General features: G+C 41.0%; 1 protein-coding gene across 3 annotated transcripts; it reads right to left on the bottom strand.

Annotated features, from left to right (window-relative positions):
• Positions 1-1,593: 1,593 nt before the first annotated feature.
• On the bottom strand, positions 1,594-24,100 carry LOC117450835 (TOM1-like protein 2). Of its 3 annotated transcripts, XM_034088826.2 has the most exons (16): positions 23,978-24,100; positions 17,878-17,962; positions 16,470-16,548; positions 15,852-16,001; positions 14,966-15,100; positions 14,738-14,884; positions 13,475-13,591; positions 11,690-11,823; positions 11,225-11,267; positions 9,811-9,982; positions 9,297-9,411; positions 8,582-8,657; positions 7,806-7,880; positions 4,915-4,974; positions 4,341-4,377; positions 1,594-4,250 (listed from the first exon to the last, which is right to left on the bottom strand). In XM_034088826.2, exons 1-16 carry the CDS (start codon positions 24,027-24,029, stop codon positions 4,114-4,116), a joined length of 1,614 nt encoding a protein of 537 aa, XP_033944717.2. In that variant the 5' UTR covers positions 24,030-24,100; the 3' UTR covers positions 1,594-4,113. The 3 variants fall into 3 exon arrangements, with proteins under 3 accessions (XP_033944717.2, XP_071060151.1, XP_071060153.1); XM_071204050.1 differs by lacking the exon at positions 7,806-7,880; XM_071204052.1 differs by lacking the exons at positions 4,915-4,974; positions 7,806-7,880.
• Positions 24,101-24,444: the final 344 nt, after the last annotated feature.

Raw genomic sequence — 24,444 nt, 5'->3', positions numbered from 1 at the left:
TGAAGAAGTTAAACTTTAAACATCCATGACTTAAACACTTTATCCAGGATAAAAGCCACATAGCTGCACCTGCAAGGTGAATACAGCTGGAAAAAGAAAAAGTGTTTGAATGCGTACATTAACAGGTTTATGATATCACTGCCCCGTCTAAAACACGATCTGACTTGAATTACATTTGTCTCGAGTGTTTCGTCAACTTATGTGTTGCTTAAAATAATACTTCTGCATACAGTATGTGACACTGTGAGTGTTGCACGGCCAGATACGGCTCAGCTGACTCAGATAAGGAGATATATGATACATTATGAAGTGATATGCCGCGGACTGTACTTAATGTACTCTGATCCGGTTACTTATGTTGTGGCCGATATTTAAGTAAGCTTTCTTAACGCTAATGTTATAATAGTCAGATTGCTCTGAAGATGGAGGTGATATTCTATTCATGTTCACGTTCACACAGTCGGTGATTTTTGCCGGCCGTCTTTCCTGCGACGGCAGTTTTTCTGTATTTCCTTTCTCCTGTACTATGACTTGATCGCTTTAAACTCCGCACACTGAGCTCTGATTGGTCAGCAGGCGGTGCTTTCACTGAGTTGAGCTCTTAGCCTGCAACCTAACCTGCTCCCGACCAGGTTAGCTGCTTAGCATATATTACCATGGAGATCTAGCCTGCTAAAAAGAGAACCAGCTTCGGATGACCGGAAAGCCGGAGTTTTCCCTGAATTTAGCCGGCTAAGCGAAAATCCTGCTTCGCAGTATACCCCCCTGGTTGATGGGTGTGTTTGTGTAAAGGCGCATGTCTTATTCACTTGATTTGGGAAATCTGCCACTTTGCTAGAAGTCCATTCATAGTGTATGTTTGGTGAAATATATACAAAGCAATTACTAATTCAATTGTTTTGCTATAGTAGAGATTTAAGAGTTTTAAACAGATGATTAATATCAACCACCAACATATTATTAAATAACTCACATGCTACCACATATAGAGATGTTGTGTTCTTGCAAATGAACGTAAACATTCAATATGAAGTTGCTTCCAGACTGGATCGAGAAACTTCAGTCAATGCGAAATGAAAGGAATTTACATGTTTACCAAAACAAACATTTGAACAAATGAGAAACGAGACGTAATAACAGGAGTTAATTTGTGAGATTGTTTTAAAAGGTAAATTAATGTGTAATACACTGAATATATTTTTTGTAAATTAGAAAGGTAGGTGATTAACAAATATAAAAATGAAGGCAAAACACTAGAAAATATGATATAGGGGGACTTTTGTGTAAAATTACAATTCATTTTTAGTTTTGTCTTTGTCATTTTCAGTAAATCTAATGAGAATTGTAACAAACCATTAATGTAAACAGGGTAGGCAAAAGTAAGTTATTGCTATTCTATTTGAACAGAGTGGATCTTATGTACATGAACCAACATGTGGGGGGGGTGGTGGGGAGGCTCATGTGACAATGAATGGTCAGTACAGTGCAAGATTACGGTTGGGTTGCATCATCATGTGTGTGAGGAAGTAGGAAAAGGAGAAAATGTTTGAAATGCAACCTTTTACTGTAAAATAACCACAAACAGTTGTGAGGTAGCGGTCACACAGTGCTAGTGTTTTATTGGGCAGTTACATACGTGCATTAGGTCAAACTAAATCTGACCGTTAGTAATGGCAGCAGACAGCACAGCCACACTGGCATGGAAACAAAACTAGCCTCTCTTCCAAGTCCACAAACATCAGCTGATTGATCGGCTTCATCGGTATTAAAAGACATTCAGTAACCATTTTGAGATAGCCAAAAATCAGAGGAATATATGTTGCAGTCAGGACTCAAGCTTCATAAAAGCAAGTTACACAAAACAATCCGTTACAGATCAAGAGATACTAAACACACAAACTGAAAAATACTCAAGTTCCCTTTTAAAGGATCTCATGTTACATTTTTAATATTACTTTGTTCAGCCTGCAATTGTAGAAGGTTGTTTTAAAGTGAACACAATGGTTGATTGTAAATGTAACGCTATTATCTCAGTTACCTGGCAACCATATTAAACCTGTATAACCACATGCATTAAACAAAAAGTTAAAGCTCAAAAATCATTAATCTTACTCAACTAAAATACATGTCAATATTTAACATAACGATTATGCAGACACAGAATTATACAATGTCACCATTGCAATTATGTTAACAACGTATAAGAAATCAGGAATGTTTCCCTCTATACTGACAAGTAATGTATGAATTAAGCTTCATAAAAATGCGGGATGCCCTTTTTAAGAAAGCTTTTGGTCTTTAATGATCAAAGGAATAAAATCGTTCAAGTTTTCAAGTGCAGTGCATCAGTAAAACAAACCAGAGCCTCAGCAAACATTGGAATGACAACAGGATCGCTTTTTGCATCAAAGTGTGATCTTAAGTTCAACACAGACAAACTCCTGTCAGAGATACTTTGCTGAAATCAGGCATGCTTGGCAGCAGCTACAACAAGAGCCGATGAATAATGCTGAATGAAAATAAACCAAGAATAAGTGTGCCTTTGCCTGCACAAATCAAAGAAAGTATTGTGTTTGTTTGCTGCCCTCTTCAGCCTCAACCACAAATAAATACATGATAAACGACCTAAACATGTTTTACATGAACTACAAAAAATACAATCAGGGGATGAAATGACACAAACCTCTCTGGATACGATCCATAAGCCAATACATGTGTTATAACTAAAATTGCTATATTATGAGGTATATAGATTACATAGTTTAGGGTAAATTAAGCTCTTTCTATACGGATACACACTTTACAGTAGTGCAATATTGTAAGCTATACATTTTGTATGTGAGTTGATTATGGCGCCACCACAAAGCTATGCTGCTAATTGAGATGCCATATTCCGTCCATCATTGCTCATTATTACTATTCTTACACGTTCTTGTAATCATTAATTGAACCCTCCATCAATCCACTTCTGTGTGAACAGCGCTACGATTACAGATACAAAAGTTATGTGCAAGACGAAGTCAATCTTAAGACCTTTTACCATCGCATTGAAAAATAGTAACCATCTCGTAAACACAAAAGGACAAAATACAGTTTTTGCTTCAAAGTGCAGACATTAATATAGTAGGGGAAATAACTGTTCGTGATCCCTTAACCTCTACAACACATGAACATGATTACTGTTCTACAGGTTCATTTCAGAGCTAGTTGTTCATTAAAGTCTTACTATTCTTTGGAATGGCTAAAAAAAAATGTTGTAATCGTTCAAAAGCAGCCAACTAATTTATCGTAGCTTAAATACTTAATGGGGCACGACCATCCCGATAGCCATTTAAATTACATAACAGAGAATCCTAACTGGTGCTTTTTAGATTTTTAGTTTTGTATTCCCTTTGGTTAGAGGAATGCTGGCATACACTTATCAAGAGTAGCTATATATATATATATAGTTTAGCTATTATATCCCTTGTTAAATTCAGCCTGCTTACATACATTTTTTGTCCATACTGCTTCAGTTAATATTACCACATGTTGCCGTCCACACATCCAGTGTTAAAAGCGTTACTAAAGCTCTAACTGGAGTATTTGCAGAGAAAAGAAAATGCCTGGATCAACCATAACCACAGCGCTAGTAGTACGTCATAGAACACATCTTTAAAACAATAAATGCATACATTAGCAATTAGCTGAATGTAGTGAAGCAACATAATATAATCCCGATTGTATGCTTCCATACTGACTCAATTCATGGACCTACTGTGAACCTTCCCATTCATTTCGCAGTAATATACCACATTTAAAAACCACATCTGACCAGTTAGGTGGTCTTCCTTTGGTGGAGTGTTACAAATGAGATGCAGGGCCGCGAGTAATACATCTCACAGTAACAGATTAATACATCCATATATAGTAAAGCGCAAAACAGTTGTGCTGCACAGTAAACATCTCTGCATGTTAGAGCAACACCGTGGCAAGAGAATGACAAGGAGCTGGAGATAGCTTGCTACCCCACTGCCAGTTAGCGATGAAATGGGACAGGAGGGACTGTTTCGGAGGGATCATTTAGGACGAAGACCTTTAGATGCCACCGGAGAGAGATCCAGGGTCTACAGTCTACAAGGCAAAGAGGGCGTCCTCCGTCCGCTCGGCCTTCTTGTGGGAGCCATCAGCGGCACGAGCAGGGTGAGCTCCCGGGGGAGACGGCAGGGAGTCCGAAGCTATTGCTCGCTCCTCCAGGAACTTGTCGAATTCTGAAAGAAACACATTCATAAAAAAGGGGGAATTCACACAATTTCACACATGTAGGAGTTCATTGAATATACGCAATCGTGATTCTATACCTTCACTGGTCACCCCTTCCTCAGCAGCATCCCCTTTCTAGTGAGAAGAGAAAAACACCGTTAGATAATGTGCACATTTTGGTTTTATGAATGGAGTTTTCTTTGTTTTAGGAGACAGTGATAAACCTTTGTGTTCAGTCAGCAACACAGCAGGCTCTCTGGTACACAAGAAGTAACATACAAGTCAGATGCAAGTTCACACAAATCCATACGAAGTCGCTTATGAGGGGTCCGTCGATCATGCATTCTTCCACACTTCCACTCAGGCAACGACAACCAGTAGCCTCCTTACACCCAACTCCAAAACCTCCACGTTTACAAAGCTCATAGCAGCCTTTATCACTTGCCTATTGTTAGCACTATGTTAGCAGTCAACCTCACGATAAACTGTTATTCAGCATTGGTTAAAGTACATTAGATTACAGTGAATGAAAGGATGCCAAGTGAAAGGAAACTAAAGTCAAATGTAGACAGTGATGTGAGATGAAATGTGCTCTCCAAGAAAAATAAAACCGAGAACAGAAGAGAGAGAAAAAGAAGGGGCAACGTATAAATCAACTTAAAGAAATCTCACCACGTCAGCACAGAGCCACTCCTCTATGTCATCCATGACAGAGGACTGCGGTACTGGGATCTATGGAGCAAAGCCATGGACAAACCAACGGGCAGCACCAAAGCCACACAACAGAAAGACACCCAAAAAGACAATTGGAACACAAAAAAATAACAAGAATTGGAATCACCAAAGGAAGAAGATGATCAAACTCAAAATGAGATAAAAAGAAATAGCTGAAAAGACACTCAGCCCCTCTCAAGTCTGTGCTCGCATTGTTTTACCATGAGCAACAACCTGCCACTCAGCTGTCTTCACTGAGAACAGGAGTTTCCAGGTTGTGTTTTGCTCTCATTAGTTTCATGATGCTGACATGGCTTAACAGCTGCCGACTGATGTCACACAGCAGTGTTAATTTTTCCACATCATTAGTTAATCAGCGAATCACTTGAACGTGATTAGGAGATTGATTGGATGGGGAAAGCTTAAAGCACAGGGACTGTCGAGAGGCAGGGTAATCCCACGGCACACACACACACACATACACACACACGCTGCATTGCATGAAGTAACTGTGATGACGTGATGAAGCCATGTCAGGGTGTACGGTGTGGGTGTGCACCAAATGATCAGACAGTGAATAAAGACTGCTGGAAAAGTGTGATGCATTGTGTGCTTGAAAAAATAGGACATTTTAAAAGTGGCTTAAGCAAAAGTCCATACATGTGGGAAAGCTACTTGTATGCTTTTTGTTCACACAATACTCAAAAGTCTTCCACATCCTTTCACTGCCTATGCGTTGAAGTCAAAGTCCACATGTGACATCGACCTGATATCAAAGTTGAATAAAAGAAAAAACCGCTTTCCTTTGACCCGGTGAAAGACTACAAAAACACAGGTGGCGTTTCCTCTTGAGACAGAGTTTACGCAATGAAGGAGCGTTTCAGAATAAAAAGCCAAGGCAGTGGGGCAGTGAAAGTCATCCATGAGAAATAATAAATAAAAATACATGCAGGGGATTAAAAGCTGTAGAAAGGTGTGTGGAAATCACAAAAACGACACTGCTAGAAGTTCAAAGTGTAATATTTTTTTAGGCAAATATACAGTCATAACAGCTACTCCATTGTTACAGTGTTACAACTAGTGATTCACTTGTTAGCTACTTCATGTGTTTATGGTTAAGATGAGACGTGTGAGGTTCTTGTTAGCTATATCTAGTGCAGGGGTGTCAAACTCAATTTCATCACGGGCCACATTCGCATTATGGCTGCACTCAAAGGGCCAGTTGTAACTTTAAAGCCTATATCAAAATACATACAAATATTTAATATATATAAAATAAATGTATTATTACATTATTGCCTCTGCATTGGATTATTATCGGATAGGGTAACAACTTCATAATTAACTACGTCTGAAAATAGAAGTCTGGGGCAAATAATTGCAAGTCTCTTGAGTGAGAATGTCACAAAATGATTTAAAAAGAAAAGCCAAATTCTGAAACAAAAAAAAGTAATATTTTGAGAAAAAAAATCTAAATCTGAGAAAAAAGTCAAATTCTAAGAAAAAAGGCATATTTTGGAAAAAAAGACAAATTCTGAGAAAGTAGAATGTAACCCTATAATAAACATATTGTGTTTTTTGCAAGCTCTTATGGGGCCACAGAAAATGAAGTCGCGGGCCGGATTTGGCCCCCGGGCCTTGAGTTTGACACCCCTGATCTATTGCATTATCTAGAATCCAGAGACAGTTAGAAGACAACTGACAAATACCCTCAAAACACAGCAAGACACATCCCTTTGCTAACTTGTTTGGGATCGTAATGATTCAACTTGCTGTGTAGCAGTAGTATCTGTACTTCCCTGCTGTTTTAGTACGTGAGTGTGAAGGGATGAATCTAGGTGAGGGCAGTTCCTGGTGACCCATCAGGCTCATTAACCAAACCATAGAGGGGCGGCATTAAAAGGAGGAAGCATCAATTGTGGGTGTAGTGTTTAATGTCAATAGAGTCCAAAATCGTGCAAAATGTCGCAATAGAAAAAGCCTGTTGATTGATTTAGAAAGATTGCCTGCAATAGCCATATTCAACTAATAAAACAGATGTGAAATAAGTAGCTCCCTAATGCAAACAGTGAATCATAATCAGCACTAAAGGAGACATCGTTAATCTCTTAAAGGGATAGTTCAGATTGTTTGAAATGGGGTTTTACATTCAGTATAGACGTCATCGTCACGCGTCCAGTTTGGAGAATCAGACAGGGAAGTTAAGCAGTGTACTTCTGTATAGGGAGACGGCAGGAAAAACACACTTCAGCCACTTGAGTATGGTCTGTTTTTAAGTGTCTGCTACATTTTGAATATTTCCCGCGAGGTCAAATTGTTGTTTTTATTAAAAGGAGTCTGGTGGATTTGAACAGAGCATTGAGTATGGCTTTAGTTCCTAGTCACAAATAGATGTCTCGTGGCACGGTAAAGCTGAACAAATATCCTTAAAAGTGAACACGTAAACTGATATTGATTATTATTAGGTGGCCATAATATGTTGCCACAGTAGTGGTGTCTATTTCTCCAAATAGGTGGTGATTATTAATCGTCATATTGTTTTTCATTTTTTACTTATTGTGTAATTCTTTTCTCACTTCATCTGCTGTTGTAATCATGTAAATGGCAAGGGACAAATAAAGGATTTCATATATTGCCCTACCATAGAAAAACACTAACCATCTGAACTTGTCATAGAGATTCTTAGGAGGATATTCTTTCTGGTATGGCTGGTATGAGCATTCCAGGACAGAGCAGTGAGATGAGGCTAGAAATAAGAGCAGCTCATGCGGGTTATGGAGCAGGGGTGATGGATGACACGAGGGGGGGGGGGGGGGGGAAGGAGGACACACTGAGGATGGAGTCCTCACCATTCCTTGGGTAATAAGCCAGCTGTCTATGGGCAGCTCCTGATCTGCTGGGTTATCATCCCCTTCTACCCTCAGCTGAATCAACAACAGAACAACACCTTACACAAGAGAAGAAAGGTAGCAAGCCCCACAACAGCGGAGCTCACAGTGCAGAGAGAGACAGAGGAGAGGTCAAATGTGCAAGAGACAGCTTTCATTTCAAAGTGGCAGAGAAGGAGAGGAGAACGTAAAAAAAGACGAGGAAAGGATCATTCCATAAAGATGAAAATGAGGAAAATAAAAAAGGGGAAACGAGACTTTGAACTCCCTCAAGGAAAAGCTCAATGTAAAGTAACTAAAGTAACTAAAAGAGGAATGCGCAATCCCCACTGTGTGTGTGCGCTTGTTTGTGTCTGTGTGAGTGTATTGCAGTTCATATTTCAGAGCCGTCTGTTTACATGGCGATAACAATACAAATATATTGCAGTGTGTGCTCGGACAGGAAGAAAGACGACAGAAATCCAAAGTATGGTGTATTCAGTCACGAGGTAATTAACGCTGGAAGTCATATTTAAATAATATTTTCCGTCGCTCACTTATATTTACATATAGGATCACTGCACACAGGACGAATGTCACTGCAGAACACAAAGTATCACAGACCATCACATGCAGGGAGTGCCCGAGGGCCGAGGACAGAGTGGATCGGGAAAGGCTCACCGTCAGCCATGTAAACAACACCCACACTTCAAATATGGGTGAAAGCTGTAATAAACGACATGCATCAGCGTACTCACCCCCCCTGCATTCTGCTGTCTCACATCCAGAGCTGAGGCAAGGCCGCCCAGAGCCTGAGGGTCCTCGTACTTTACACTGTGTGCCAAAACATAAAAAACATAGTTAAGATGGGTAGGTAGTAAAAAAGAAAATACTTATAATATGTGTTGCCATATTGCCCTTATTAGGACGTACAGTGCAGAAAGACAGAGGGGAGAGGGATTACACCTTAGCCCCCAATAACCCCAAAACAACCTTAAGTAACTCAAACTAAACCCAGGACTGGAGAAAAGGGGCAGAACGACCCAGTTTGAGGAGTAAAAGTAGTCAAAATTGACAATAAGCCAATGCAGTATGGTTGAGACAAGCCCATTTTTCGGCATTCTTATCAACTGGGAAACTTGTCTCTCTTGCCCCTTAATTTAGCTTCAATTTGCTCCACCTGTGTGTTCAATTTGAAGCAAGAAATAACACGTTTTTATAGAGATAAACACCCCTACCCTGGAGGTTTTTGAGTCAATGTAGTCGGAGCAGGTTAAGAGACAGTGGGCAGATAAGATGTTTAAACTTCAGCACATTGAACATCAGAGAACAAAAAAGTACCCATGGGTGGATTTTGTTTTAAATGTTAAAAGGTGGTTATGAATATCCCTTTAATTGAAAATAAATAAATCGCTGAATAATAACATGAGAGGATCTAAGCTGCCCCAGAAACGAAATAAAATGGAGGCCTACTTTTTGCGCTGATCAGCCAGAGAGCTGGTCCTGGTCTGGGCGAACATGTCAAAGTCATCCTTGTTGTGGCCCGGTAGAGAAGAGGGGGGCCGGCTCCCGCTGTCTGAAGACACATCTGGAGAGGGACAGAGGGGGGGAAGAAGGAGAACGCAGAGTTAGAGGGTTTTGAAATAAGATTCAGGAGCAATATATCCAAGCTTTAACCAGAGTACTATAGCATGCAGACACTTTCTAGGGAAGAGTGTGTGTTATGTGGCCGCCAGGCTCATTTCCCATTAGCAGCCAGATTAGCCTTTTTTACACTCGGCTGCTTTTCCGATGCCAAGTCTACAGAGAGTGGGGAGAAGCGATGTTACAACTGTGGTGAGAGAGTGTGTAAGCGTATGATAGTTGGACAGAAAAAGTAATTGTGGTTGTGTATGTTTATGCCTCCAAATTTCAACATCAGTGGCAAATGTTATGCTGGCACACATTCTCTTTTTTTCAACACAGGAAAACAAACACCGATACTAACCGATACTCGCTACTGCAGATGTTAGCGAGGCTGTAGGTGGGTTACGGGCGGGGGAGGCAGTGGCCCCTGCGATGCGGGGTGTTGGGCTGGAGCTGATGATCCTGGGTGTGACCACAGCCGGGGAGCCCGGGCCCAGGTCGATCAGGTTGTCCTCCGTGGCTTCATTCAACATCTGAAACAGGGCGTGGAAGGGAGACGAGAGATGGCCGTCAATAATTATGAATGGATATAAGCAATGTCAATATACAGATTAAACATATTATTGTATGTATTTATATATAGTTTTTTGAGGAAATTAGATTACGTTGCGATTACCCTTTGTAGACAGAGACTACTGACATCCTACAGGATTGACTATTTACACAAATTGAGACAACACTGAGGGTCAGTGGGTGTGGATTGAGGGCTATGCACTGATACAATACTGAGGGTTGAATACACAGGGCGAAAAGGGAAGGACGTATAGTCTGGTTTCACACGGAGCTACTGTTTGCTCTATGCCAGTGTTTCTCAAAAAAGGGTATTTTTGTATCAGCAAGTTCATAAAAATAAATAAATATACTTAAATAGTTAAATAAAAATGTTTATATAAGTTTGATAAACCACATTTTACACTCAATATTCCTATTCTTTATGCAACCTGGAATCCAGTTTTGATATTGAATGGCAGACAGAAAATGGATTCACTGTCGAAAGCAAAACAGAGAAAAAGATACGTTTATATTTCTCACAAAATTGTAAATGATCAAAAAGAAAGAGTTCAATGCGACTCAAATTCAAAGTGATATGGCATTAAATCCACAAAATGTTTTCCATTGAAAAAATGGTTACATTATTGAAGATAGTTTGAGAAACACTGGTCTAAACATTAGCTCCATGCAGTCCAGCAGACGTGCTAACATTCATTCCAGCACACTGGCTGGGATTGAACCTGGTGCTGGCATCGTACTTGCCTCCATCAGCTGGCCACACCACAAACAGACAGAGAGATCAGCAGCAGGCAAACACAAGCACTATGTGGGAGGAGGCGAGAGACGCCCCGACCCTCTGGTGAATCACTGATCCTGGAGAATACACGCTCTAAACAGCAGATCGACACTTCTTTTGCTCGGCTCTTCCAGGTTTGATAAAGCAAAAAAAGCGATGCACGAGGATTACATATTAATACTGCACTAAAGTGTTGTGTAAGCTTTTTTAAAAGTAATAATAAATCCAAATACTCAAATGGTAAAACAAGCACAACAAATGGCTATGTGAAGCAAATCAGTTTGAACCATCCCTCAAAGCATCTTTAGAAAAACTACCACAGGTGATGCAAATGCAGATGAATTAAAAACATGCAACAAGCGAACACAAAACAGTGATCCGTGAGGGAATCTGGGGAAAATCCTTTCTTCTCTTTGATGGTACTCACCCCGTTGTTCTGTGCCGCTCTGCCAGACCTGTACCTCTCGTACCTGTGAGCAACACACCCATCTTTCAATGTTTTACCACGAGCTCTGTGAAGTTCAACCGCTCAAACATCTTTTATCTTCACCTCATGACATTTTAACAGTTTGAAGCTGCAGAATGTTTTTAAAAAGGAATGTTTTGCAACTTTGAAGTGTTTGAGCTTGAAAAATGTCTGTTTGGCATGTCTTTTCTCAGAATGTTTAGTTTTCACTGGTAAGCTTTGGGATAATCACAGCTGGAGACACCTCTTTAAAACCATCGATAGAGGACCAACGAGCATCCATTATTCATCAATTAAACATATTGGACCAAGGTGTTACACATTGCAAAAGACATCTGTTGGAGAGGTTACAATTACACTGAAAACAGAGATAATATAAACATAGTTCTGGTCCCGACACCCTAACAAGTGTTTGATTGATCGTACCGCTCATATCGGAGGAAAATGTTGTTCAGGTCGTCGTTGACATGCAGCAGCTCCTCAGTCACTTCTTCGTTAGAGACGCGTGAAATTAGCTCGACGACTCTCTGCTGCATCGCCCTGCAGGTTCGGTTCAGCTCCTACACAGATTGAAACATCGATAGAAAAGATGTATTGATAAATCAATGAATAGAAAGAAAATCAAAATAGGACGGAGAACCATAACAAGTCTGATTTTCTCAGACACATAACTATGAACAACATTGTTAAAACCTGCTCTAAGGTCATCGGAGTGAAACAGAGAGACTTAAACTCCTTTTGTAACCAGCAGATTCTGCGGAAAGCAGAGAGCATTCTGGCCTCTCCAGGTCATGTTCTTGCAGATGAATTTCATCTGTTGCCATCAAGGCGTAGATATGCTCTACCCGCTCTAAAGACACATTTGATTATTTATTTACTTATTTATTGTGATGCTATGAACTATTTATGGTGTCAATTGGAATGATCCACATCCAGGCTCCCGGGTGTGTGCTTTCTTCCTGCAGGTTCCTGCCTGTGGACATGACATAAACTGCTCATAACCAATTGCCCCTTGCGGGATTAATAAAGTGATTGATTGATTGATTGATTGATTGATTGATTGATTGATTGATTGATTGATATGACATTATACAGCAGTCTTAATCCGTGAAGGTTAACTGAAAAATAGATCTCATTTTGTCTGTTTTTTTACAAAGCAGCTATTATTGAGCAAGTCAGAAAAAATGTTCTCTACTGTGTAAAGAGTGTGCGATTGTATTAGTAAGGAACACTTAAAGGTAGGGTTGGTAAGAATGGCGAAACCAGCTTGAGTGCGCTAGAATCTGAAAGTACGCAGTCGGAAAAAATCTGCCACTTCCTTCAGACTTCCTTACAGAGCCCTCCTCCAACACACACGAACGCGCACATGACCAATGAGGGCACGAGATAAGATTGTGCACAGATGGAAGGCTGACAGGCAGGTAGGCCATCCAGTTACTTTAGCCGGGCCGGCTAAAATGATTGGTCGTGCTTTTTACAGCGCTACGGCTTCCACAGATGACGGTTTTTTATGGATTTATTGTCAAAGCATTTAATATATTCATTGCTATCGGGACGTTAAGAGCATTCCATGGAATATAACAAAAAGTGTTTCTGAAGTTAATTACCTACCCCACCTTTAACAATACAATACAGGTCCTTGCAGCTGACTCAAATACCTGAGTGGATTTGGCTTTAGGAGATTACACTCTGCATGAGTTGCATTACCACTGGTTAATTGCCAATTCCAGGTATTTTACAACAGCTCAATATAAATAAAGTGTGTGTGACTTGAGCAATTCCTCTGAAAATTAGACACACTACTCCCCCTGCTGGCTTCAAACAATTACAACACTTTACAGCTGGAGTGCCAAGTCGGAAAGCTTTTTACTTTTAACATCTTTAGGAGTGAACTCCTGCGGGAACTCATAATCAAATATTTGCATGAGCCTATATTACTTTAGATTCTGATTTAGAGTAGGTATGCTAGTATGACGTCCCAACAGACCCTTTCATATAAAGAAAATAAATCATAAATATCAGATTTCTTTCCTCTAAACGGTCTTCTGATTCAGATTCGCTTTCATGCTCTTAAAAGCTTTGAAACCACATCCTCTTGAAATCCACATTAAACATTAAAACACATAAAGTCAGATTTATTCCGCATTTTAGTCTCATCAGGCACATCATTGGTCAAAATAAACCCTCTTAATATATTCATTTGCCTCTAACCTGAAGCAGTTCTAGGTCTGAGGCGTCTTCCTGCCCAGGCACCATCTCAGTGAGCATCTCCGACATGACTTTGGTGTTTCCTCTCACTACGTCCAGCTCACTGCGCAGCCGGGCGATCTGAGAGCACAGAAGGTCAAAGGTCATTCACACTTTCAGGGATTATTCAGGATCAGCAGTGTATATGTTCTCAAAGCTGTCAAAGGAGTGTTATCCAGATAAACTCTTGTAGTCTGCTTTAATCTTTGTCCTTCTCAATTCAATAAAGCTCCTTTGAATGCCAGACTTTGAAAAGGGCTATTTATATAAATCAGTGGCCATCATGAACGAACTTATGCTAATCATAAATCTATCGATCATAAATCTATGGATTCGATTTATGATTCGAAAATAATAAAAGTAGGGAAGACATGTGGATATTATCCGGCTGAACAAAACGTGCATTTATCTAACAGGTTCGTTCCACAGACCTTATTTCCAGCTATTTTCCCTAATAATCCTATGGAGAAATCCCAATGCTTTTGTGTCGAGGGAACCTGAGCGCAGCTTACTTCCGGGTTTTAGGACGCGTCACTGCACCACTCTATACACATGTAATAATAATTAATAATTCCTTACATTTATTATAGCGCTTTTTCAATGACTCAAAGCGCTTTTACATATACACACATTACACATATATCATACATGCAATGGTCAGATACTGTGGACAATACCCACAGGAGCAAGTTCAGGTGAAGTGTCTTGCCCAAGGACACATATAAATAAATAAACCTCACAGCGGGCGGAACTTGTCATAAAGTCCGCGAAAATAAAGCCAACCCATTTAGAGGGAAGATATGAATGGTCAATTGTACTGTCATTTGACATTACTCTCTCGTTGAGTTACTATAGCTGGCCCTCTGTGAATGTAGAGAGGGACCAAGCTCTCCCGTCTTCACAGTAATTCGCAGAGACGGCTAAAGGAGCTTCTTTCATTTAACCCTTCACATTCCAACAGAAACTGAACAGGCAGATTCGAAGGATTTATTTATTTGGAAATGTTAATTTAAATACAATTAAATCAAGTTATTTTGGTAAAACAAATGAAAAATGTACCAAAAAAAGTATATTAAAATTTTTTTTTTAAAATGAATGTTTGTTTTTTTATGTTTTCAAATATTATTTTTTAGAATATCTTAGGCTCGCCACTGATATAAATCACATTTCACAATACAGCAACAAGTGCAGCAAAAAGATACATTTTCATTTCTCGAAGCGCCTCACCTGGTCAGGGGTTGCTGTGATTGGGCCCGGCACGTGGGAGGTGTGTGTGGGGGGGGGGGCAGGAGACGGGATGGGGGAAGGGGTCACAGCGGCAGGAGAGACCGGGGTGAGGTACTTGATCATGGCTGGGTCCACCTCTGGGGTTCCCTGGAGGAAGAAGAAAAATACCCCATAAGATATTGCTTTGTGAATATACAGATGTGTTTGTGCTGTGTGTTTCTTTCTCACTCTCTGCGGTGTGTGGATGGGAGACAACGCATCCAGGTCCGCCATCGGGAACTCAATGCCTTTCCTCTTCAGCTCTTCGTAAATGTGGACCACACCAGTGAGATCAGGGCTGCTCCTGAAGGCATCAGCCCAGGACTGACACAAACACAAATACAAACACAAGGTCAGCATAAACAACCAACATTTTTTAAATAGAGTCCTTTTACTTTGTTCTCGTCATCGATAGTGGTCATTTGCATTAAAATACGCTATTTAAATAGTAACGGAAACAAATGTTTTGTATAGATATTTGCTTTTATGAAAAAAAAAACTCTTTAGTAATTAAATGCTGTATTATAAGCAGCTTAGTGTAGGAAGCTAAACAGGTCATTTAAAAAAATATATATTACAGCCGAATTAATTTAATTATTTTAACAACATTACATTTAAACCCATCATAATACCTTTTGCCTAACCTCCGTAAAAAAGAATAATTCATGTTTAAGAAAGAAACACTCTCTGATGTGGACAATAGAACAGAAAACGGTGTCTAAAGTGGGGTGTCCTTCATAAACCCCTATGAATAATCAGAGGACAGAGCAGCGAGGCGGAGAACACCACCTGCCGGCTGAGGTGGCCTCTAGTAACAAGACAGGAGGCTGCAGTCTGCAACATCTGGAAAGTGGAACATGCGGCAGCCACTTGGCTTCAACCACTAATCTACCATCACACCATAATAACATGATTTCAAAATGTCCTGCATCACCACATTTGTGAATGGAGCCATAGGGAGAAGTCAGTATAACCAGAACCCTGTGTGCACTTGTTTTGTACCTTTGTATAAGAAAATAGCAACATAAAAGTGGTAATAATGATGAAACGGCAGTAACCAAGAAAGCCTTAATACCTGTATGAGCGCCAGCACTTTGTCTTGTACGATGGTTGGAGGATTGTTTTTGGGGGATATGACTTTGACCAACACACCGTCGATGAAATCTCTGGTGGCCACCTGCACATGAAACCTGTGACCACAGTTCTTCACACAGGTCTCCAAAGCCTGCAGAGAGGGAGACGATGAAACACAGACAGAAGCCGGGCAAAGGAAACGGAAAACGGGAACATTTGTGAGAGGCTGATGAAAACAGAAAGACTTCTAAGTCACGTTGCTTTTACCGCACAGAGAGAATTTTAACTAGATGACCTATCAAAGATGTGAACACGGTTTAAAAGGAATGGCTGCTATAAACCAAAGAAAAGATGTGCAATATAAACATAACTTTGGCCGGGGAGGAGAAACAGTCAAATCAAATGACCAAGAAAAAACACAATCTGTGGAAAGGTCAAGTGTTACGCAGGGGACAATCCTTTTATGTGGCCTACACAGTGAAAAGCAACTTTGGTCACGGCTTCCTCAGAATAAAAACCTCAGGAAATGTTGCAAGGTTCAAAGCCATTCCATTTCTAAAGCAGTTGCGTTTGATGCCAGTTTTACAATGAACACAATGTCAAAGTAAAAGGTTCTCACCGTCAGCGCCAGCATCACTTCTCTGTAGTTCTTGTTGCCACCAAGTCTCTTCTTTAATGCCCGCATGGCGTCTTTTGGCCTGGAGGGAAACAGCAGAGAAGACACAGCTGGATGAAGCGCCCCAGCCGAGAGTAGGCATAACATCTTTGGCTTTGTTGGAATCAATTATTTTCTGTGCCACAATAACAGATGCCAGTCAGTCTGTCAGCGTATCTGTTTGACTAAGATAGAGAAGTGCTGTCACGCCATCTGTGTCCCTCTTTTCTTTCTGATTGACTATCTATTCTCTCCCAAGGTCAGATCAAAGCTGACTTCAGGTTGGCTCTCTGCCTCAAACTGCAGTCAAGCTTTTATGGACTCTTTTATGAGCTACATGCGGCTCTTCGTTGAGCGTTGGAGCTGAAAAAGATCGAAATGGGTGGAGAAAGTGCACAAAATGATATGTAACTCCCTTAAACAGCACTGTAATGTGAATCTGACTCAGTACAGTCGCCTTGTGTTGGTTCTTTTCGGCTTTGGATGCAGCATCTGTTTTGTTATATTTTGTTTCGGCACCCGGTCACACGTGTTAAGACAACATTGTGCTCACCAAGTAAGGAATTTTCAGTTGCGGAATTTCCCAAACATCGAGGCTAAATCTGCGAACCAGACAATGTCTAACTCGCAGAAACATCTTGGAGACAAGGCGTTCTGTGTTCTGTGAATCAAACTCTGTGTGGATGTGTGTGTGGACGTACGACAATGAGTTGTGTGTAGGCATGAAGAATGTGAGAAGCAGGGACAAAAAGGGAAAGGGCTGAGGGAATGATAAAAAAGATGGATTTTTACAATTATTAGAGACGAGAAAACTTGGATATGGTATTTAGTCTGCTGATTAAAATGCTTAACTGTAGCTGAAATAGAAGCATTATCTCTAGGGAACACAACCAGAAGCTCATTAAATGGTGAGGTGGAAGAAAGTGAATAAATAGGCAAACAACTATGTGTTTTATTAACATTTAAGATGACAATAATAGGCTGCAATGCAAAACCTGATATTGTCTGATTTAAAATGAGTGATGCAGATGCAGATTTATGAATGAAAACTGACATCATATCCTAAAAAAGGTACTAAAAATACACATGTTACTACATTTAGTCTCGACTGTATTCACCCTCATAAGGCAGGAGACTGACAGCCGAATTTCATTCATTTCTTATTTCAGTCAGTGACACGTACAGAAAACAAAGACTTTCTGTGGGACGGTGCCGGCTGGTGAAGCACAGCAGTCACTGTATTAATTGTTATTCATTGAGCCAGTGTGACAAACTGACCAATTCAGGAAGCAGACGTTTTCGTCCGACATAACGTTGATAAAGCATATTATAACCCAACAATGATAAAAATCTAGACAGCGCGACAGCTCACCCCTCGTCCGTCTCGTTTATGATGTCACAGATCTCCATGTTGACGGTCCAGTCCTCGTTCTGGAGGCCTCCATCTGTGGCCCTCTCTGCAGGAAACACAAAAGAAAATATTGAAACAACTATTTATTTAAAAAATAAACGGTGCTCATTCATTTTTGTCTGTGCCTCTACATTTGTGTTTGAGTACCGGTGCCCCTTATATTAAATGAGGAGCCCTGACTTTACTTCATTATAGTCTTCGCTATGCTGTAGTTCACATAAGAAGAAGTCATTTGCATGTGAGACAGGAAGCTGGGGGCTTTTTAAAAAGAACAACATCGATTACAAACCAAAATAATGCACGTTTAAATGTAGACGATACCATTCAGTGGAGAGATGCAACCGTCAGTAGATTGTTTTAGTTTTGTCTTTGTAATACTTCTTAATAATCGTGGCTAGTACTATGTTTTATTTCCAGGTTCTCTGTTTGCCTGATGAAACTGCATTATGGGTCGTCTGTGCTAAAGTCAATGCATTAAAGCAACCCATGGTTTACATAACATTGGAAGTAAAACTGTTGTGTAAGCAAATCAGCATGGAGTGACATACTTTTCTGTCTCTGTATGCAATGAGTTATATTCAGCCAGACATTTGGGCTGCGGCCACACGAGGACGAAAACGGCTAAACGCATAGGATTAACGCAAACAAGCTTCCGTCCACACGCAATAGTTATCCAGATAGACCGCTGCGTTTAGCTCCAACCGCTGGAGAAGCTGCAGTACATATGCCGAGCCTGTACGTGGCGCTGTAACTTCTCCACAAAAGCAGCGAAGAAGTATGGTTGTCATGGTTGCCCTTCCGTTTATTCTCCGCGGTGGGGGCCGAGAGAACCGGGCAGAGTTTTTCGCCAGTCAACGTGTATTAAAGTTTAAATCTTCCGGACAAAATTATAAAAGTGCCGGTCAAAGATCTTCTTTGTTATTTATTGAGCTTTAAAACAAATGAATAACGACTCTATATATTATAATAATAAAATACACGGAGCCTCTCTTTTTCCTCCCTCTCTTCGGACAGCGTCAGTGTCTGTCTCATGCAGCAGCTGATCCAGTAATGAGTGACCCGGCCGACAGGAAAAATAAACATATTTATAACTAGTTTAGGGAGTTTGAGAGGTCATTAAAATAGCTAAGGGTGATGATCTGACTTGAAGTGTGTGTTTTGCTGCAGCGGGAGGAGCTGCAGGTGAGCAGAGCTGCGTGTCTCCGTCCTGTCAGATTAGACTTCACTCGCGTTTAGGTCCATATCGAGAGAAAGATAAATAATCTGAATTCAGTGTGCAGTTTACTTTGACGCGGGGGTGAGCAGCAGAGGTGGGGAGAGGCGGGGCTATTGCCGCATCATTATCAGAAAATGATCGTATAGGGCGTACACACGGAGCCGTTGGACCCCCCAGAGCGTTGCGTATGCCGTTCTATCCACCTTGGGACCCGTTATCGTTTCCTCAGTCGTTTAGTGCCGTATTCGGTCGTCCTCGTGTGGCCGAACGGTCTATATGACACTAAACAGTAACGCAAACGACCGTTTTCGTCCTCGTGTGGCCGCAGCCTTGGTTTCTACACTTTAAAGCCCCTATAAACTTGGCTTTGAACCATGTGTACTTCTCTGTAAAAGTATATTATAACTATACAACTAAAACAATCCATTACTAACTTACATTTCAAATACAATTCCAGGGTATGGTGTTTTTTATTTGAACATTTAATTACTCAGGACTGTGAGGACCATGCTTGCTTACTATGTCGTTGTTTTTTCTTTTAAAGGTGTGTACAGTATAATTCATTAATAACCTTTATTGGAAATGAATCTGTCAGAAGGGTTTTGGATAACATATTGGGTAAGGATTGTGGGGCTCAGATAAATCAGACAAATACAACTATTTTAGTTTTCACATGAATGTTATCTCAGAGAAACCCATAAGACCTTTAAAAACACATCCACCACCTGTTGCTCCCATGCCTCAAACTAGGGCTGCTCAATTAATCGTATTTTAATCGCGATTACGATTATGGCTTGCAACGATTACAAAAACAACATAATCAAAATAAAACGATTTTTTTTTCCCAGTTGAATTATACTTAAAGTTTAGGGTAATAAACTGAAAACATGCCAGGGTTTCCCACACATAGACTATACTTGGGCGGGCCGTCCAGGTATATTAACGGTATATTATATTTTTTTTTTTATATATTTTTTTTTGTTCGTCCGTGACCACGACGCCATCTGCGATCGATTAACTTGTGGACAATGATCCCTCGCTCCCTTGCACTGATCTCGCCTCCTTCTGGCTTGTTAAGTGGCCTGCCTCACACAGGGTGACTGGCTGTCCACATGATGTGGCCTGCCGACATGGCCACTGTCATACAGATCATAAATCAAAGCCCTTGATTGGTCTCTGTGTGTCATTCAAGCTCGGGATAAGCTCAGCTCAGGTGAGGTAGTCACCAGTTATGTAAACACATATTAAGGTGAAAAAAGGTAAGATACACTTTTAAAACTTGTTGAGAGAAAACTATTCTTTGCTGCTGCCTCAAAGAGGAGCAGGGGGGAGAGGAGGGAGACAGGAGAGGCTGATTCAGGAGCACAGACACACTCACAACTATAAATGAACCAAAAATAAATTAATAAACAAGTTTCAGTGTTTTTTTCATATTGGAAATGGTATGTTATTGGTTATGGCCATGATTTTATGATTATTGAAATGTATACAGTTCTGTTTAATATAGGTGTTTCCATAGATCTAGTCTCTATATTTTCCCCTCAAAATGCACCAGATTGATGAATTTAACTCCAAAATAAAAAATAAAATCTTACCGGGGGGGCATGCCCCTGGACCCCCATAGAGGATTTGAGGTCGACCCCAACTAAAAATCACATGGATAGGTTCCTAAATACATTTATTTTTTTAAATAGTAACCCATTTCCATATGTTCATGTGTGGGTAGTAGATTTAAACTATAGGGCTATCATTAAGGGCCCTGCCTGTACCTGTTCGCTCTGCCATCGCGTGAAGGGTCTGCTAACAAGCGACCAACAGAAAGGTTAATGTTGTTGCACGTCACCACGTCACCACCCCCCCACCCCCCGCTGCCACCACTACCGCTATTTCAGATATGTGGGAAACAGATCTGTGGGAAACACTGGCAGTTAATGGACCAGCACCAGAGGTGTTCCCATACACACAGGCGTTGGAGCTGTTCTTCATGAAATCCCAGAAGGATGAAGTGCTCTGACAAACAGTGCCATTTTTGCGCAAAATGATTATACAGGAATGAAAAGTCAATAAATAAACATGTTGTTAAAACTTTTTTTTTTTTTTTTTTTCCGGGCACCCCCGCCCGCTGCCACCACCCGCCCAAGTATATTTCAGATCTGTGGGAAACACTGCATGCTGTTCACATTTGTTTTCTCCAATAAATGAATGTTTTCAAAATCAATGAATAATCGCAATTACAATTATTGACCCAAATAATCGAGATTATGATTGTTGCCATAATCGAGCAGCCCTACCTCAAACTGCATAGTAAATTAACTAAACGAACCTAGACTATTTCAGAGGAAAGAGTCTGATGCAGCTATATGTACTCAGTCTTACGTGGTATAAACGCTGAAAAACAGAAGCCCCTGAGCCCTGTTGCTTTCAAACACCACCCTACCATTTAAAAGCATTGTGTCTACAGCCAGGAGATAATGTGCTCCAGACTGTGAGAAGCTACAGTGATGAACGAGCACGGCATTCATCGCTGCGTTGCTCGCTCCGTCTCTTCCTTCCTCTCTCGTCGCCCAAATCCATCCATCATGTCAGTGAAAGCTGAGATCTTTCAGGATCGCAGTCATCTGGGGTGAATTTCACAGCGGAACAGGAAAAAAGCTTTTCCACCGAAGTGAGCTGTGACCAAGTTCCTGTGACTGACAGTCAATAGATTCTCATTAGACGATTCTTGAGTTTGGACAGGAGGAGCCCCTCTCCCTGAAGCCCAGGGGCCCCGAGCCGGCTGTCATGCCCGGGCCAGCAGCCTCTCACTGGGCCAGGCTGCCTTACTTTTGGGAGGCTCAACATTGGACAAGTCTGACAGCCATGACTTATTCATGCCCTATCTCCCCTCTCTAATCAACTCGTCACACACTGAGCCAGCACTGAGGGACAGGCATCCTTTTCTGAGAGGATACATCTTTACTCTCACCTACAAATCTGAAGACATAGAGACAATACAGTTCAGGATGAGCAGCTGCTGTGTGTTTCTGTGTTAGACTGAACATAATGTATACGATTGGAGTCATTAACAAGCTTCTGCCATTAGGACATCCAGTATAATCTTCTCAGGTGGTCAAGACAGGGCAGAACAGGAGGTGCAGAGGAGAGTAAAAAAATCTGATCTCTTCATGTGTAATGAGCTGGAACGCCTCTGAACAATCAGAGCCTTGCTGCTAATGAAGTGAATGCCTGCTCAGAGCATTCATTCACGGGGTTGTGTCAGTCGCCCCAGTGCGGGGAATGGACACACCAGTGAAGCCAGTCGATCACATGGCTTTAGCAGTGGCTGGCTGTGCCATCCGCTGCCAACAAAGCCATGAATCTCTGCCCCTCTCTGCAGGTTGCTGTCCTTTAAAGACTCTAGAGAAGCATAAGATAGCCAACATAGCTTCAGATTCTGTTTATGTACCAAGCTCTTTGGCATACAAAATATTATTCAGATTTTCTAGATGGTCAAATAGTGGAAGAACTTCTTAAATTTAGAATTTTAAATCTTGCATGATATTCTGAAAGGAAAACAGTCTGTGGACACATGCCAACTAAGGTTTTGAAAACAGGGGCGGTTCACTTAAATGTACTTTTATCCATCCATTCATGACTGGAGCAGTCTGTGAATGAATTACTGCATTACAAATACCACTCATTGAGAATGTGCTAGTATCATCTGATTATAAGGTTTATCTCTAGGAAAAAGATGTGCAGCAGTGGAGAACAATCAGGGTAAATTACTTCCGCAGCATGAGAACGAGAAAAAAAAAAACCTAACCCCTCCATCTTCTCAGTCACTTACACTAAGTTCCTTCCAATGCCTCCCTCAGCATCTGTTCTATTGATTTTCTCTAATTGTTTCAGGTAAGCTGATCCTGTGTCAGCTGTGGTTTACAGTACCAGCCGAACAGACAGCAGGCGGTACAGCTCCAGCGGCAGCTCGACCGGAGAGATGAGACTGGAGATACAGCCGTCTCTGTGAGATGGGGACATTTAAGATGTGCTGCTACAGCCCATAGCATGACCTATAAGGACCTCTGTCGAGCGAAATGCCTGAGAGGAGGGTCACAGTTGGTAGCTGAGGGCCGTCTTGGATGACATGGCACAAAGCAGCTGACCGGTGGGTGGTGGGCAACAGTTCAAAGGCCCCTCTAACTCCTAAAACCTTCTTTCCTCCAAACTGCTTCTATTCAGTGCACAAAGAAGCTACTTTCGGTCGCTAGGAACTGAAAATGTCTTATAGAAACATGAGAAGCATGTGTGCTTTTCTGTCTCTCAATATAAAACCTTGGTGACAACTTTTCTGGGTCAGAGATCATTTATCGGAGTTTTGCAAACAACAAGCAAGATGCAAAGATAAATGCAACCACACCAACGGGATGTGGTAGGCCACAAGTCTCTCATCATCTGCAGGACGAACAAGCACTTCACGCTTCGAGGTTTAAAACTAAAAACCAACCAGGCTGACCACAAGAATCAAAGCTTAAAAGGATCTAAGGACATATTGAGCTTCGACTTGGCTAAGGCTCTGCAAGCCCCTTTGAGACATGACACTAACACTGCCCATGCCATTTACTTGTATTTTCCTTGAGAATTGCACTGTATTGTCTAAACATATTCAGTTGTATACACTTATAACAGAGGACTAAGTTAGGTGGGCTAACATTAGCAGCAAGTAGCTGACGTTTGCTGCGATGATGCTTGCTAGCTCGCTATTTTCGTAACGTAATTCCTCGTAGTAAAACAGCCACATGTTTATCCACGCTGACACAATGTATGCAGCAGAAATATCTACAATGAATAACTTCAAGGATAACGTACCTATACATTGGCCCACGGGAGTGCCGTACGGATTTCCAAGTAAGAACTCCATTTTGACAACAAACAATCCGTTTGGGATTGACAAGAGGCTGAGGCCCCGAGGCTGTACTAAGTCCCGCCCACAGAGGAATGCTATTGGACAAAAAAACTGAAAGCTCAAGGCGTATGGCTGGAATCAACGTCACTTATATTTAGCAACGAAAGCTATGTTCAACAAACAGTTGTATAAATGTTAACCACCATATAAACATGTATTTAAATGTACATCAGGGTGATTCACTGGGTATTTACTTGATTGTAGTTGAAAAAAAGAACGATAAAAAAACAGAAACCTACGTTGCACCAAGTCTTAGTTTCATCGTGGACACCATTATTTTAATGTGTGTTGTTATTATATTCATTCATAAGAAAAGCAATAATGTTCGGAGTTGAGCGTTTATTTTTACAGCATTTTTGGAACATACTTG

Source organism: Pseudochaenichthys georgianus, chromosome 8 (assembly GCF_902827115.2).
Source record: "Pseudochaenichthys georgianus chromosome 8, fPseGeo1.2, whole genome shotgun sequence".
Taxonomy (NCBI): domain Eukaryota; kingdom Metazoa; phylum Chordata; class Actinopteri; order Perciformes; family Channichthyidae; genus Pseudochaenichthys; species Pseudochaenichthys georgianus.
Note: the sequence above shows the minus strand (reverse complement) of the source record. Positions and strands in the feature narration are given on the sequence as shown.

Coding starts and splice junctions, on each gene's coding strand:
- LOC117450835 (XM_034088826.2), bottom strand. CDS start 24,029: ATGGAGTTCTTACTTGGAAATCCGTACGGCACTCCCGTGGGCCAATGT. Junction 17,963..23,977: donor TCCCGTGGGCCAATGTATAG/GTACGTTATCCT, acceptor TGTTTCCTGCAG/AGAGGGCCACAGATGGAGGC. Junction 9,983..11,224: donor GAGCGGCACAGAACAACGGG/GTGAGTACCATC, acceptor GCCCTGTTTCAG/ATGTTGAATGAAGCCACGGA.